At 48.0% G+C, this 17,871-nt stretch overlaps 1 protein-coding gene across 3 annotated transcripts in view; it reads left to right on the forward strand.

Moving 5' to 3' along the window:
• LOC124025146 (transmembrane protein 114-like) overlaps positions 1-10,125 on the forward strand; it is a 44,072-nt gene extending 33,947 nt beyond the window's left edge. For all 3 annotated transcript variants that reach the window (XM_046338810.1, XM_046338809.1, XM_046338811.1), the window contains 2 exons: positions 4,371-4,508; positions 9,841-10,125. In XM_046338810.1, the coding sequence (XP_046194766.1) occupies positions 4,371-4,508; positions 9,841-10,073 (371 nt within the window). In that variant the 3' untranslated portion in view covers positions 10,074-10,125. The remainder of the gene's footprint in view (positions 1-4,370; positions 4,509-9,840) is intronic.
• The last annotated feature ends 7,746 nt before the right edge of the window (positions 10,126-17,871 follow it).

Raw genomic sequence — 17,871 nt, forward strand, 5'->3', positions numbered from 1 at the left:
ATACTAAATACAACACATTATTTAGGATGATTTAGACTGAAGCTTATACTAAACACAACACATTATTTAGGATGATTTAGACTGAAGCTTATACTAAACACAACACATTATTTAGGATGATTTAGACTGAAGCTTATACTAAATACAACACATTATTTAGGATGATTTAGACTGAAGCTTATACTAAACACAACACATTATTTAGGATGATTTAGACTGAAGCTTATACTAAATACAACACATTATTTAGGATGATTTAGACTGAAGCTTATACTAAATACAACACATTATTTAGGATGATTTAGACTGAAGCTTATACTAAACACAACACATTATTTAGGATGATTTAGACTGAAGCTTATACTATAATATAATAATAATAATATATGCCATTTAGCAGACGCTTTTATCCAAAGCGACTTACAGTCATGTGTGCATACATTCTACGTATGGGTGGTCCCGGGAATCGAACCCACTACCCTGGCATTACAAGCGCCATGCTCTACCAACTGAGCTACAGAAGGACCACTAACACAACACATTATTTAGGATGATTTAGACTGAAGCTTATACTAAACACAACACATTATTTAGGATGATTTAGACTGAAGCTTATACTAAACACAACACATTATTTGAACAGTGCAGTGTAGTTTCACATAACTATTTTCTAAATAGTGTGCCTTCAATGGGATTCAACCTCACACCCAAACGTTCTTGAATGTTCCACAGTTAGCTGCTCTACCTGCTTAGCTACCAGTCAGGTGTAATTACATGTGCAAAACCCTAACTAGGTGGATAAGTACGATAACCAGTAAAAGGTCGATGTTTGAAAGCAACGTCATCAAAGAAAGCACCGGAACCTGTAGGAAATCAGTTGGATCTCACATTTTTGTTGTTGTTGCAACACATGGTTTGAAAAAGAACGTGCTCAAACGAAGCTTCGGACATCGTTGACGACGTAATTGTGATAAAGTGATACACGCATCGGAATACTGCTTTTGAAGTTCGCTGCTTGGAGATTTCAACGCTCCGGGAACTGCAGTATTTAACACGTAACGTCACTACTTCAGGGCCCTCAGCAGTAACATCACTACTTCAGGGTCCCTCAGCTGTAACATCACTACTTCAGAGTCCTCAGCAGTAACATCACTACTTCAGGAACCCTCAGCAGTAACATCACTACTTCAGGGCCCCTCAGCTGTAACATCACTACTTCAGGAACCCTCAGCAGTAACATCACTACTTCAGGAACCCTCAGCAGTAACATCACTACTTCAGGGCCCCTCAGCTGTAACATCACTACTTCAGGGCCCTCAGCAGTAACATCACTACTTCAGGGCCCCTCAGCAGTAACATCACTACTTCAGGAACCCTCAGCTGTAACATCACTACTTCAGAGTCCTCAGCAGTAACATCACTACTTCAGGAACCCTCAGCAGTAACATCACTACTTCAGGGTCCTCAGCCTTAACATCACCTCAGCTGTAACATCACTACTTCAGGGTCCTCAGCAGTAACATCACTACTTCAGAGTCCCTCAGCAGTAACATCACTACTTCAGGAACCCTCAGCAGTAACATCACTACTTCAGGAACCCTCAGCTGTAACATCACTACTTCAGGGTCCCTCAGCTGTAACATCACTACTTCAGGAACCCTCAGCAGTAACATCACTACTTCAGGAACCCTCAGCAGTAACATCACTACTTCAGGAACCCTCAGCAGTAACATCACTACTTCAGGAACCCTCAGCAGTAACATCACTACTATGAAGAGGGAGGGTGGACTGTAGGCTGAAGAGGGAGGGTGGACTGTAGGCTGAAAGGGGAGGGTGGACTGTGGACTGAAAGGGGAGGGGGCTGAAAGGGAAGGGTGGACTGTGGGCTGAAAGGGAAGTGTGGACTGTGGGCTGAAAGGGGAGGGTGGACTGTGGGGTTTACAATCGATGTAAAGTGGATGAAATGACTTTATAATTATTGCTCGCTGATCTACAAGGCATGCAAATGATACTTAGAAAGCAAGGTGTTATCTACAACCTAAAGGGTTTATTTGGCTGTCCCCATGGGAGAGAGAGAGAGAGAGAGAGAGAGGAGAGAGAGAGAGAGAGAGAGAGAGAGAGAGAGAGAGAGAGAGAGAGAGAGAGAGAGAGAGAGAGAGAGAGAGAGAGAGAGAGAGAGAGAGAGAGAGACACAGAGAGAGAGAGACACAGAGACACAGAGAGAGAGAGACACAGAGAGAGAGAGAGACACAGAGAAAGAGACACAGAGACACAGAGAGAGAGAGACACAGAGAGAGAGAGACACAGAGAGAGAGAGACACAGAGAGAGAGAGACACAGAGAGAGAGAGACACAGAGAGGTGAGCAACAGACGGGGGTTGATTGAGTCCAGTTAATCGTTAGTAATGATACAGTACACACACACTCATACTCCCACACACGTAGTTACACAGACAATGATTTGACCTCAGAAACACAAACAGGTACTGTAGAATTAATCAGTATCTAATCAAACAAACATAACCACAGCAACACAAGCCCAGGTTTCTAGATGAGATTAGACCCCACGGTACTGGGACAGATAAGCATCCCTGCTGTGTGTGTGTGTGTGTGTCTGGGTAGTGACATTGTCAGAATGAGACAGAATAGATGTTAATTTGTGTAAAGCCCTTGGGGATAGACAGACAGAGAGGAAGGAGGGAAGGAGATTCGGCATGCCTGTGAGCGTGTGTCATCAAGTCTCCCTTCAATAATGTGTCTCTAAAGTTTTCATACATTGGACAGGAGGTTAGGAAGTGCAGCTCAGTTTCCACCTCATCATGTCTGCCTACGGCAGCCTTTCTCAGTAGCAAGGCTGTGCTCACTGAGTCTGTACATAGTCAAAGCTTTCCTTAAGTTTGGGTCAGTCACAGTGGTCAGGTATTCTGCCACTGTGTACTCTCTGTGTAGGGCCAGTCACAGTGGTCAGGTATTCTGCCACTGTGTACTCTCTGTGTAGGGCCAGTCACAGTGGTCAGGTATTCTGCCACTGTGTACTCTCTGTGTAGGGCCAGTCACAGTGGTCAGGTATTCTGCCGCTGTGTACTCTCTGTGTAGGGCCAGTCACAGTGGTCAGGTATTCTGCCGCTGTGTACTCTCTGTGTAGGGCCAGTCACAGTGGTCAGGTATTCTGCCGCTGTGTACTCTCTGTGTAGGGCCAGTCACAGTGGTCAGGTATTCTGCCACTGTGTACTTTGTGTTCAGTCACAGTGGTCAGGTATTCTGCCACTGTGTACTCTCTGTGAGGGCCAGTCACAGTGGTCAGGTATTCTGCCGCTGTGTACTCTCTGGGGTCAGTCACAGTGGTCAGGTATTCTGCCACTGTGTACTCTCTGTGAGGGCCAGTCACAGTGGTCAGGTATTCTGCCACTGTGTACTCTCTGTGGGGGGCCAGTCACAAATTCTGCCACTGTGTACTCTCTGTGTAGGCCAAATAGCATTCTAGTTTGCTCTGTTTTTTTTGTTCATTCTTTCCAATGAGTCAAGTAATTATCTTTTGTTTTCTCATGATTTGGTCGGGTCTAATTGTGCTGCTGTCCTGGGGCTCTGTGGTGTATATTTGTGTTTGTGAACAGAGCCCCAGGACCAGCTTGCTTAGGGACTCTTCTCCAGGTTCATCTCTCTGTAGGGGATGGCTTTGTTATGGAAGGTCGGGCCGCTTCCCTTCTCTCCCTCTCTCTCTCTCTCTCTCTCTCTCTCTCTCTCTCTCTCTCTCTCTCTCTCTCTCTCTCTCTCTCTCTCTCTCTCTCTCTCTCTCTCTCTCTCTCTCTCTCTCACTCTCCTCTCTCACGCTCTCTCTCTCCCTCTCTCCTCTCTCTCTCGACCTCTCTCTCACCTCTCTCTCTCACTCTCTCTCTCTCTCTCATAGCATATCTCTCTCCTCTCTCTCTCCCCTCTCTCTCAGATATGCTCGGGACCCTCTCTCCCTCTCTCTCTCTCTCTCTCTCTCATCTCTCTTCTCTCTCTTCCTCTCCTCTCCCTCTCCTACTCCTCTGATGACTCTCTCCTTACTCTCTCTCCCTCTCCCTCCCTCCGCTCTCTCTCTTATACCTCTCTCTCTCCCTCTCTCCCTCTCTCTCCCTCTACCTCTCTCCCTCTCTCTCCCTCACCCTCTCTCTCATGCTCTCACCTCTCTCCCTCTCTCCCTCTCTCTCTCTCTCTCTCTCTCTCTCTCTCTCTCTCTCCTCTCTCCCTCTCGCTCCCTCTCTCACGCTCTCTCTCTCTCCCTCTCTCCCTCTCTCCCTCTCTCTCTCTCTCACGCTCTCTCTCTCAAGAGAGTGCATCATAGCATATTTATGTATTCACTCTCTCCCTCCCCTCCCCCTCTCTCAGATATGCACGGGACATTCATGGTGTTGCTTCCTCTCAGCATGATCATCATGGTTGTTGGGGGACTGATGGGGTTCATCGGCCTGCTGGCCAGAGCTTACCTACTACTGCTGATGACTGGTGTACTGTTACTACTGGGAGGTAAGCACCCTATACCCTATACCTTACACCCTATACCTTATACGCTACACCCTATACCCTATACAAGATACCTTATACCCTACACCCTATACAAGATACCTTATACCCTATACCCTACACCGTATACCCTATACCCTATACCTTATACCCTACACCCTATACCCTATCCTTATACTCTACAACATATACCCTATACTTTATACCCTATACCTTAAATTCTATACCCTATACCCTATTCCCTATACCCTATACCCAACATTCTACACCCTATACCTTCATCTCTACACCCTATGCCTTAAACTCTACACCCTATACTCTATACCTTAAACTCTATACCCTATACCCTACACCCTACACCAACACCCTATACCCTATACCGCCACTCTATACCCTATACTTTATACCCTATACCCTACACCCTACACCAACACCCTATACCCTATACCGCCACTCTATACCCTATACTTTATACCCTATACCCTATACCCTACACTCTACACTCTATACCCTATACCCTATACCCTAAACCCTACACCCTACACTCTATACCCTATACCCTAAACCCTACACCCTATACCCTACACCTATAACCTACACCCTTACCTCCAGAGCTTACCTACTAATGCTACCCTGCCACCTCTACACTCTAACCACTAGGCTACCATGCCACCTCTACACTCTAACCACTAGGCTACCTGCCAACTCTACACTCTAACCACTAGGCTACCCTGCCACCTCTACACTCTAACCACTAGACTACCCTGCCACCTCTACACTCTAACCACTAGGCTACCCTGCCACCTCTACACTCTAACCACTAGGCTACCTGCCACCTCTACACTCTAACCACTAGGCTACCCTGCCACCTCTACACCTAACCACTAGGCTACCCTGCCTCCTCTACACTCTAACCACTAGGCTACCTGCCTCCTCTACACTCTAACCACTAGGCTACCCTGCCTCCTCTACACTCTAACCACTAGGCTACCTACCACCTCTACACTCTAACCACTAGGCTACCCTGCCGCCTCTACACTCTAACCACTAGGCTACCTGCCACCTCTACACTCTAACCACTAGGCTACCCTGCAACCTCTTGACTCGAACCACTAGGCTACCTGCTGCCTCTACACTCTAACCACTAGGCTACCCTGCCAACTCTACACTCTAACCACTAGGCTACCCTGCCACCTCTACACTCTAACCACTAGGCTACCCTGCCACCTCTACACTCTAACCACTAGGCTACCCTGCCAACTCTAACCACTAGGCTACACTCTAACCACTAGGCTACCTGCTGCAGGCTACCTCTACACTCTAACCATTAGGCTACCTGCTGCCTCTACACTCTAACCACTAGGCCACCTGCCACCTCTACACTCTAACCACTAGGCTACCTGCCACCTCTACACTCTAACCATTAGGCTACCTGCCACCTCTACACTCTAACCACTAGGCTACCTGCTGCCTCTACACTCTAACCATTAGGCTACCTGCCACCTCTACACTCTAACCACTAGGCTACCTGCAGCCTCTACACTTTAACCACTAGGCTACCTGCTGCCTCTACACTCTAACCACTAGGCTACCTGCCACCTCTACACTCTAACCACTAGGCTACCTGCCACCTCTACACTCTAACCACTAGGCTACCTGCCACCCAACACTCTAACCACTAGGCTACCTGCCACCTTTACACTCTAACCACTAGGCTACCTGCCACCTTTACACTCTAACCACTAGGCTACCCTGCCACCTCTACACTCTAACCACTAGGCTACCTGCCACCTTTACACTCTAACCACTAGGCTACCTGCCACCTCTACACTCTAACCACTAGGCTACCTGCCACCTCTACACTCTAACCACTAGGCTACCCTGCCACCTCTACACTCTAACCACTAGGCTACCCTGCCACCTCTACACTCTAACCACTAGGCTACCTGCCACCCAACACTCTAACCATTAGGCTACCTGCCACTTCTACACTCTAACCATTTGGCTACCTGCAGCCTCTACACTCTAACCATTATGCTACCTGCTGCCTCTACACTCTAACCACTAGGCTACCTGCAGCCTCTACACTCTAACCACTAGGCTACCTGCTGCCTCTACACTCTAACCACTAGGCTACCTGCCACCTCTACACTCTAACCACTAGGCTACCTGCCACCCAACACTCTAACCACTACGCTTCCTGCCACCTCTACACTCTAACCACCACCTGCCAGGCCCAACACTCTAACCCTAGGCTACACCTCTAACCACTAGGCTACCTGCAGCCTCTACACTCTAACCACTAGGCTACCTGCTGCCTACACTCTAACCCACTCTAACCATGTCCCTGTGTCTCCCTAGTGGTCTATGTCCCTGTGTCTCCCTAGTGGTCATGTCCCTGTGTCTCCCTAGTGGGTATGTCCCTGTGTCTCCCTAGTGGTCAGTATGTCCCTGTGTCTCCCTAGTGGTCAGTATGTCCCTGTGTCTCCCTAGTGGTCAGTATGTGTCTCCCTAGTGGTCAGTTTGTCCCTGTGTCTCCCTAGTGGTCAGTATGTGTCTCCCTAGTGGTCAGTTTGTCCCTCCCTAGTGGTCAGTATGTGTCTCCCTAGTGGTATGTCCCTGTGTCTCCCTAGTGGTCTCAGTCAGTTTGTCCCTGTGTCTCCCTAGTGGTCAGTGTGTCCCTGTGTCTCCCTAGTGGTCCCTGTGTCTCCCTAGTGGTCAGTATGTCCCTGTGTCTCCCTAGTGGTCAGTATGTCCCTGTGTCTCCCTAGTGGTCAGTATGTCCCTGTGTCCCTAGTGGTCGCAGAAAACCTCTAGTGGTCAGTATGTCCCTGTGTCCCTAGTGGTCAGTTTGTCCCTGTGTCCCAGTTTGTGTCTCCCTAGTGGTCAGTAGTATGTCCCTGTGTCTCCCTAGTGGTCAGTATGTCCCTGTGTCTCCCTAGTGGTCAGTATGTCCCTGTGTCTCCCTAGTGGTCAGTATGTCCCTGTGTCTCCCTAGTGGTCAGTTTGTCCCTGTGTCTCCCTAGTGGTCAGTATGTCCCTGTGTCTCCCTAGTGGTCAGTTTGTCCCTGTGTCTCCCTAGTGGTCAGTATGTCCCTGTGTCTCCCTAGTGGTCAGTTTGTCCCTGTGTCTCCCTAGTGGTCAGTATGTCCCTGTGTCTCCCTAGTGGTCAGTATGTCCCTGTGTCTCCCTAGTGGTCAGTATGTCCCTGTGTCTCCCTAGTGGTCAGTTTGTCCCTGTGTCTCCCTAGTGGTCAGTTTGTCCCTGTGTCTCCCTAGTGGTCAGTATGTCCCTAGTGTCAGTATGTCCCTGTGTCTCCCTAGTGGTCAGTTTGTCCCTGTGTCTCCCTAGTGGTCAGTATGTCCCTGTGTCTCCCTAGTGGTCAGTTTGTCCCTGTGGTCAGTTTGTCCCTAGTGGTCAGTATGTCTCCCTAGTGGTCAGTGTCTCCCTAGTGGTCAGTATGTCCCTGTGTCTCCCTAGTGGTCAGTTTGTCCCTGTGTCTCCCTAGTGGTCAGTTTGTCCCTGTGTCTCCCTAGTGGTCAGTATGTCCCTGTGTCTCCCCTGTCAGTATGTGGTCTCCCAGTTTGTCCCTGTGTCTCCCTAGTGGTCAGTATGTCCCTGTGTCTCCCTAGTGGTCCCAGTCAGTATGTCCCTGTGTCTCCCTAGTCAGTATGTCCCTGTGTCCCTAGTGTCCCTGTGTCTCCCTAGTGGTCAGTTTGTCCCTGTGTCTCCCTAGTGGTCAGTATGTCCTGTGTCTCCTATGTCCCTGTGTCTCCCTAGTGGTCAGTTTGTCCCTGTGTCTCCCTAGTGGTCAGTTTGTCCCTGTGTCTCCCTAGTGGTCAGTATGTCCCTGTGTCTCCCCTAGTGGTCAGTTTGTCCCTGTGTCTCCCTAGTGGTCAGTATGTCCCTGTGTCTCCCTAGTGGTCAGTTTGTCCCTGTGTCTCCCTAGTGGTCAGTATGTCCCTGTGTCTCCCTAGTGGTCAGTATGTCCCTGTGTCTCCCTAGTGGTCAGTGGTCAGTATGTCCCTGTGTCTCCCTAGTGGTCAGTTTGTCCCTGTGTCTCCCTAGTGGTCTCAGTTTGTCCCTGTGTCTCCCTAGTGGTCAGTTTGTCCCCCTAGTGTCAGTATGTCCCTAGTGGTCAGTTTGTCCCTGTGTCTCCCTAGTGGTCAGTATGTCCCTGTGTCTCCCTAGTGGTCAGTGTGTCCCTGTGTCTCCCTAGTGGTCAGTATGTCCCTTGTCCCTAGTGGTCAGTATGTCCCTGTGTCTCCCTAGTGGTCAGTATGTCCCTGTGTCTCCCTAGTGGTCAGTATGTCCCTGTGTCTCCCTAGTGGTCAGTTTGTCCCTGTGTCTCCCTAGTGGTCAGTTTGTCCCTGTGTCTCCCTAGTGGTCAGTATGTCCCTGTGTCTCCCTAGTGGTCAGTTTGTCCCTGTGTCTCCCTAGTGGTCAGTATGTCCCTGTGTCTCCCTAGTGGTCAGTTTGTCCCTGTGTCTCCCTAGTGGTCAGTTTGTCCCTGTGTCTCCCTAGTGGTCAGTATGTCCCTGTGTCTCCCTAGTGGTCAGTTTGTCCCTGTGTCTCCCTAGTGGTCAGTATGTCCCTGTGTCTCCCTAGTGGTCAGTATGTCCCTGTGTCTCCCTAGTGGTCAGTTTGTCCCTGTGTCTCCCTAGTGGTCAGTTTGTCCCTGTGTCTCCCAGTGGTCAGTATGTCCCTGTGTCTCCCTAGTGGTCATGTCCCTGTGTCTCCCTAGTGGTCAGTATGTCCCTGTGTCTCCCTAGTGGTCAGTTTGTCCCTGTGTCTCCCTAGTGGTCAGTATGTGTGTCTCCCTAGTGGTCAGTTGTCCCTGTGTCTCCCTAGTGGTCAGTTTGTCCCTGTGTCTCCCTAGTGGTCAGTTTGTCCCTGTGTCTCCCTAGTGGTCAGTATGTCCCTGTGTCTCCCTAGTGGTCAGTTTGTCCCTGTGTCCCTAGTGGTCAGTATGTCCCTGTGTCTCCTAGTGGTCAGTATGGTGTTTTGGTCAGTAAAGTTTGTCCCTGTGTCTCCCTAGTGGTCAGTTTGTCCCTGTGTCTCCCTAGTGGTCAGTATGTCCCTGTGTCTCCCTAGTGGTCAGTTTGTCCCTGTGTCTCCCTAGTGGTCAGTATGTCCCTGTGTCTCCCTAGTGGTCAGTTTGTCCCTGTGTCTCCCTAGTGGTCAGTTTGTCCCTGTGTCTCCCTAGTGGTCAGTATGTCCCTGTGTCTCCCTAGTGGTCAGTTTGTCCCTGTGTCTCCATTTGGTATTTTATCCACACCTAAACACCTTTCCCCTCCCTCCCTCCCCTCCCTCCCTCCCCCTCCCTCCCCTCCAGCTCTGTCCTCACTAACAGGGGTGAGTGTGTACATGGCCTACTCTGCTGCAGTCTTCCAGGAGGCTCTGTGTCTGGCTGAGCAGATGGGGGTCAATATGGAGGGGGTCCAGATCCTGTTTGGCTGGTCTCTGGTCCTGTCCTGGATCTCTAGTGGAACACAGCTATTCACCTCCGCTGGCTTCCTGCTGGCCTGCAGAACCATCACTACACAGAGACAGGAACTGAAATTATGAGACATGGAGGGAGGGGGAGAAGCAGGAGGAGAGAGAGGGAGGAGGAAAGAGAGGGAGGAGGAGAGAGAGGGAGGGGGAGGAGGAGAGAGAGGGGGAGGAGGAGAGAGGGGGAGGAGGAGAGAGAGGGGAGGAGGAAAGAGAGGGAGGAGGAGAGGGAGGGAGGAGGAGAGACAGGGAGGAGGAAAGAGAGGGAGGATAATAGGGAGGGAGGATAATAGGGAGGGAGGAGGAGAGAGAGTGAAGAGGAGAGAGAGGGAGGAGGAAAGAGAGGGAGGAGGAAAGAGAGGGAGGAGGAAAGAGAGGGAGGAGGAAGGAGAGGGAGGAGGAAAGAGAGGGAGGATAAGAGAGAGGGAGGAGGAAAGAGAGGGAGGAGGAGAGACAGGGAGGAGGAAAGAGAGGGAGGATAATAGGGAGGGAGGAGGAGAGGGAGGGAGGAGGAGAGAGAGTGAAGAGGAGAGAGAGGGAGGAGGAAAGAGAGGGAGGAGGAAAGAGAGGGAGGAGGAAAGAGAGGGAGGAGGAAGGAGAGGGAGGAGGAAAGAGAGGGAGGATAAGAGAGAGGGAGGAGGAAAGAGAGGGAGGAGGAAAGAGAGGGAGGAGGAAAGAGAGGGAGGATAAGAGAGAGGGAGGAGGAAAGAGAGGGAGGAGGAAAGAGAGGGAGGAGGAAAGAGAGGGAGCGAGAGAAGCAGGAGGATGGAGAAAAAAAAACATGTTTTCTTGAATCTTTACAATTTTGACTTTGCAGCTGGCCTATCTATGGGGAAAATCACTTCGTTCTGCCTCCAGGAAAGGACTCATGACAATAAACGTTGACCTGCATCCCGGATGCAATTCAACTCGGTCCTCTCTCTTGTCTTGCCATATCCAATTGATTGGTTAAGACACAAGGTGTACCTGGAGGGGAGCAGTGTTCATGTAACCGGGAAAAAGATCACACAGTTAAAGGGGGACAATCTGTGATTGCTACATCCATCTTCTAGACACTTTTAGTGGTGGTGTGAACACATTGATGTTTGAACTGCAGATTTCCCCTTTAAGTTGCATGGAGGAGAGATGTCTTGATGTGGCCAGGAAGGAAATGCCCTTCCCTGCACCACCTTAACTGGCTCCCAGTCAAACTACACCTCGCCTACAAGACACTACACCGCACCTACAAGAAACTACACCGCACCTACAATAAACTACACCGCACCTACAAGAAACTACACCGCACCTACAATAAACTACACCGCACCTACAATAAACTACACCACTCCTACAATAAACTACACCTCACCTACAATAAACTACACCACTCCTACAATAAACTACACCTCACCTACAATAAACTACACCACTCCTACAATAAACTACACCTCACCTACAATAAACTACACCTCGCCTACAAGACACTACACCTCACCTACAAGACACTACACCCCGCCTACAAGAAACTACACCACACCTACCATAAACTACACCTCACCTACAATAAACTACACCACTCCTACAAGAAACTACACCTCACCTACAATAAACTACACCTCACCTACAATAAACTACACCTCACCTACAAGACACTACACCTCACCTACACCTCACCTACAATAAACTACACCACACCTACAAGACACTACACCCCGCCTACAAGAAACTACACCGCACCTACAATAAACTACACCTCACCTACAATAAACTACACCTCACCTACAATAAACTACACCACACCTACAAGACACTACACCCCGCCTACAAGAAACTACACCGCACCTACAATAAACTACACCTCACCTACAATAAACTACACCTCACCTACAATAAACTACACCACTCCTACAATAAACTATACCTCACCTACAATAAACTACACCTCACCTACAATAAACTACACCTCACCTACAATAAACTACACCACACCTACAATAAACTACACCACTCCTACAAGAAACTTCACCTCACCTACAAGGAACTACACATCGCCTACAAGGCCCTCAACGGTCTTGCCCCCTCATACCTCTCTGACTTCCTAAGCCCGATGTCTCCCCACACACACCCCCCTCTCCCGCTGGTCTACTCACCATCCCCAAAACAAGACTGTGCACCATGGGGGGGGGGTCGTGCTTTCAGCTGCCCCCAAACTCTACAACTCTTCCCCTAGCGACCTGCACCTCTGATGACATCACCACTTCAAAACCAGATTCAAACCCACCTGTTCAGTCTGGCTTTCTCCTCAGTCTGGCTTTCTCCTCAGTCTGGCTTTCTCCTCAGTCTGGCATTCTCCTCAGTCTGGCATTCTCCTCAGTCTGGCTTTCTCCTCAGTCTGGCTTTCTCCTCAGTCTGGCTTTCTCCTCAGTCTGGCTTTCTCCTCTGTCTGGCTTTCTCCTCAGTCTGGCTTTCTCCTCAGTCTGGCTTTCTCCTCAGTCTGGCTTTCTCCTCAGTCTGGCTTTCTCCTCTGTCTGGCTTTCTCCTCAGTCTGGCTTTCTCCTCAGTCTGGCTTTCTCCTCAGTCTGGTTTTCTCCTCAGTCTGGCTTTCTCCTCAGTCTGGCTTTCTCCTCAGTCTGGCTTTCTCCTCAGCGTAGCCCAGCAAAACACAGCATCATATGATGCAAAATGCAAAAAAACTAAAAGGTTTTTGTTGAAATATTACTTTTAAAGGTAATTAGCTTCAAATATTATATTATTTTGATTGTCTTTCTTTATCCTATATTTTACTGGGTCTGTTTTTGCTGTAAAGGTTTCTTGGTTTTTAGAAAAGTACTGAACACTGATACAATACACACATTCAGACAGAACACTGACACAATACACACATTCAGACAGAACACTAGAACACAATACACACATTCAGACAGAACACTGATACAATACACACATTCAGACAGAACACTGATACAATACACACATTCAGACAGAACACTAGAACACAATACACACATTCAGACAGAACACTGATACAATACACACATTCAGACAGAACACTGATACAATACACACATTCAGACAGAACACTGACACAATACACACATTCAGACAGAACACTGACACAATACACACATTCAGACAGAACACTGACACAATACACACATTCAGACAGAACACTGACACAATACACACATTCAGACAGAACACTGTTACAATACACACATTCAGACAGAACACTGATACAATACACACATTCAGACAAAACACTGACACAATACACACATTCAGACATAACACTGACACAATACACACATTCAGACAGAACACTAGAACACAATACACACATTCAGACAGAACACTGACACAATACACACATTCAGACAGAACACTGATACAATACACACAGAACACTGACACAATACACACATTCAGACAGAACAGTGACACAATACACACATTCAGACAGAACACTGATACAATACACACAGAACACTGGCACAATACACACATTCAGACAGAACACTGATACAATACACACATTCAGACAGAACACTGACACAATACACACATTCAGACAGAACACTGACACAATACACACATTCAGACAGAACACTGATACAATACACACAGAACACTGACACAATACACACATTCAGACAGAACACTGGCACAATACACACATTCAGACAGAACACTGATACAATACACACATTCAGACAGAACACTGACACAATACACACATTCAGACAGAACACTGACACAATACACACATTCAGACAGAACACTGACACAATACACACATTCAAACAGAACACTGATACAATACACACATTCAGACAGAACACTGACACAATACACGCATTCAAACAGAACACTGGAACACAATACACACATTCAGACAGAACACTGACACAATACACACATTCAGACAGAACACTGGAACACAATACACACATTCAGACAGAACACTGACACAATACACACATTCAGACAGAACACTGACGCAATACACACATTCAAACAGAACACTGGAACACAATACACACATTCAGACAGAACACTGACACAATACACACATTCAGACAGAACACTGATACAATACACACAGAACACTGACACAATACACACATTCAGACAGAACACTGTTACAATACACACATTCTGACAGAACACTGACACAATACACACAGAACACTGACACAATACACACATTCAGACAGAACACTGCTACAATACACACATTCAGACAGAACACTGCTACAATACACACATTCAGACAGAACACTGTTACAATACACACATTCAGACAGAACATTGACACAATACACACAGAACACTGATACAATACACACATTCAGACAGAACACTGATACAATACACACATTCAGACAGAACACTGTTACAATACAAACAGAACACTGTTACAATACACACATTCAGACAGAACACTGATGCAATACACACATTCAGACAGAACACTGATACAATACACACATTCAGACAGAACACTGTTACAATACACACATTCAGACAGAACACTGATACAATACACACATTCAGACAGAACACTGTTACAATACACACATTCAGACAGAACACTGATACAATACACACATTCAGACAGAACACTGGAACACAATACACACATTCAGACAGAACACTGGAACACAATACACACATTCAGACAGAACACTGACACAATACACATATTCAGACAGAACATTGGAACACAATACACACATTCAGACAGAACACTGACACACAATACACACATTCAGACAGAACACTGACACAATACACACATTCAGACAGAACACTGACACAATACACACATTCAGACAGAACACTGATACAATACACACAGAACACTGACACAATACACACATTCAGACAGAACACTGGCACAATGTCTCTGCTGCTAAAGCCACTTTCTACCACGCTAAATTCCAAGCTTCTGCCTCCAACCCTAGGAAGCTCTTTGCCACCTTCTCCTCCCTCCTGAATCCTCCGCCCCCTCCCCCCCCCTCCTCCCTCTCTGCAGATGACTTCGTCAACCATTTTGAAAAGAAGGTCGACGACATCCGATCCTCGTTTGCTAAGTCAAACGACACCGCTGGTTCTGCTCACACTGCCCTACCCTGTGCTCTGACCTCTTTCTCCCCTCTCTCTCCAGATGAAATCTCGCGTCTTGTGACGGCCGGCCGCCCAACAACCTGCCCGCTTGACCCTATCCCCTCCTCTCTTCTCCAGACCATTTCCGGAGACCTTCTCCCTTACCTCACCTCGCTCATCAACTCATCCCTGACCGTTGGCTACGTCCCTTCCGTCTTCAAGAGAGCGAGAGTTGCACCCCTTCTGAAAAAACCTACACTCGATCCCTCCGATGTCAACAATTACAGACCAGTATCCCTTCTTTCTTTTCTCTCCAAAACTCTTGAACGTGCCGTCCTTGGCCAGCTCTCCCGCTATCTCTCTCTGAATGACCTTCTTGATCCAAATCAGTCAGGTTTCAAGACTAGTCATTCAACTGAGACTGCTCTCCTCTGTATCACGGAGGCGCTCCGCACTGCTAAAGCTAACTCTCTCTCCTCTGCTCTCATCCTTCTAGATCTATCGGCTGCCTTCGATACTGTGAACCATCAGATCCTCCTCTCCACCCTCTCCGAGTTGGGCATCTCCGGCGCGGCCCACGCTTGATTGCGTCCTACCTGACAGGTCGCTCCTACCAGGTGGCGTGGCGAGAATCTGTCTCCTCACCACGCGCTCTCACCACTGGTGTCCCCCAGGCTCTGTTCTTGGCCCTCTCCTATTCTCGCTATACACCAAGTCACTTGGCTCTGTCCTAACCTCACATGGTCTCTCCTATCATTGCTATGCAGACGACACACAATTAATCTTCTCCTTTCCCCCTTCTGATGACCAGGTGGCGAATCGCATCTCTGCATGTCTGGCAGACATATCAGTGTGGATGACGGATCACCACCTCAAGCTGAACCTCGGCAAGACGGAGCTGCTCTTCCTCCCGGGGAAGGACTGCCCGTTCCATGATCTCGCCATCACGGTTGACAACTCCATTGTGTCCTCCTCCCAGAGCGCCAAGAACCTTGGCGTGATCCTGGACAACACCCTGTCGTTCTCAACTAACATCAAGGCGGTGGCCCGTTCCTGTAGGTTCATGCTCTACAACATCCGCAGAGTACGACCCTGCCTCACACAGGAAGCGGCGCAGGTCCTAATCCAGGCACTTGTCATCTCCCGTCTGGATTACTGCAACTCGCTGTTGGCTGGGCTCCCTGCCTGTGCCATTAAACCCTTCAACTCATCCAGAACGCCGCAGCCCGTCTGGTGTTCAACCTTCCCAAGTTCTCTCACGTCACCCCGCTCCTCCGTTCTCTCCACTGGCTTCCAGTTGAAGCTCGCATCCGCTACAAGACCATGGTGCTTGCCTACGGAGCTGTGAGGGGAACGGCACCCCAGTACCTCCAGGCTCTGATCAGGCCCTACACCCAAACAAGGGCACTGCGTTCATCCACCTCTGGCCTGCTCGCCTCCCTACCACTGAGGAAGTACAGCTCCCGCTCAGCCCAGTCAAAACTGTTCGCTGCCCTGGCCCCCCAATGGTGGAACAAACTCCCTCACGACGCCAGGACAGCGGAGTCAATCACCACCTTCCGGAGACACCTGAAACCCCACCTCTTTAAGGAATACCTAGGATAGGTTAAGTAATCCCTCTCACCCCACCCCCCCTAAGTTTTAGATGCACTATTGTTAAGTGACTGTCCCACTGGATGTCATAAGGTGATTGCACCAATTTGTAAGTCGCTCTGGATAAGAGCGTCTGCTAAATGACTTAAATGTAAATGTAAATGTAATACACACATTCAGACAGAACACTGCTACAATACACACATTCAGACAGAACACTGCTACAATACACACATTCAGACAGAACACTGTTACAATACACACATTCAGACAGAACATTGACACAATACACACAGAACACTGTTACAATACACACATTCAGACAGAACACTGATGCAATACACACATTCAGACAGAACACTGTTACAATACACACATTCAGACAGAACACTGGAACACAATACACACATTCAGACAGAACACTCACACAATACACACATTCAGACAGAACACTGGAACACAATACACACATTCAGACAGAACACTGGAACACAATACACACATTCAGACAGAACACTGACACAATACACATATTCAGACAGAACATTGGAACACAATACACACATTCAGACAGAACACTGACACACAATACACACATTCAGACAGAACACTGTTACAATACACACATTCAGACAGAACACTGTTACAATACACACATTCAGACATAACACTGACACAATACACACATTCAGACAGAACACTGGAACACAATACACACATTCAGACAGAACACTGTTACAATACACACATTCATTCACATACTCCCCAGCGGGAGAGGGGGGTGTGTGTGGGGATATATGTATATATATGTTAGAGTCTGTAAACCTAGTTCTGTTACCCCCCTCCCTAAAAGAGGTAGCCCTTATTGGAGTGGTGGTTAGCAGTTTGCTACAATACTGTACTATGGATCACTGTTAGAAATCAGACTAACTGGACTAGACTCAGTATTGTCACACAGGAATGTTATAATTATGTTCTAACTAATGAAGGGGTTGGTGAAATGACTTCATTCTATTGTAACTAATGAACGGGTTGGTGAAATGACTTCATTCTATTGTAACTAATGAACGGGTTGGTGAAATGACTTCATTCTATTGTAACTAATGAACGGGTTGGTGAAATGACTTCATTCTATTGTAACTAATGAACGGGTTGGTGAAATGACTTCATTCTATTGTAACTAATGAACGGGTTG

Source organism: Oncorhynchus gorbuscha, unplaced genomic scaffold (genome assembly GCF_021184085.1).
Source record: "Oncorhynchus gorbuscha isolate QuinsamMale2020 ecotype Even-year unplaced genomic scaffold, OgorEven_v1.0 Un_scaffold_2201, whole genome shotgun sequence".
Taxonomy (NCBI): Eukaryota; Metazoa; Chordata; class Actinopteri; order Salmoniformes; family Salmonidae; genus Oncorhynchus; species Oncorhynchus gorbuscha.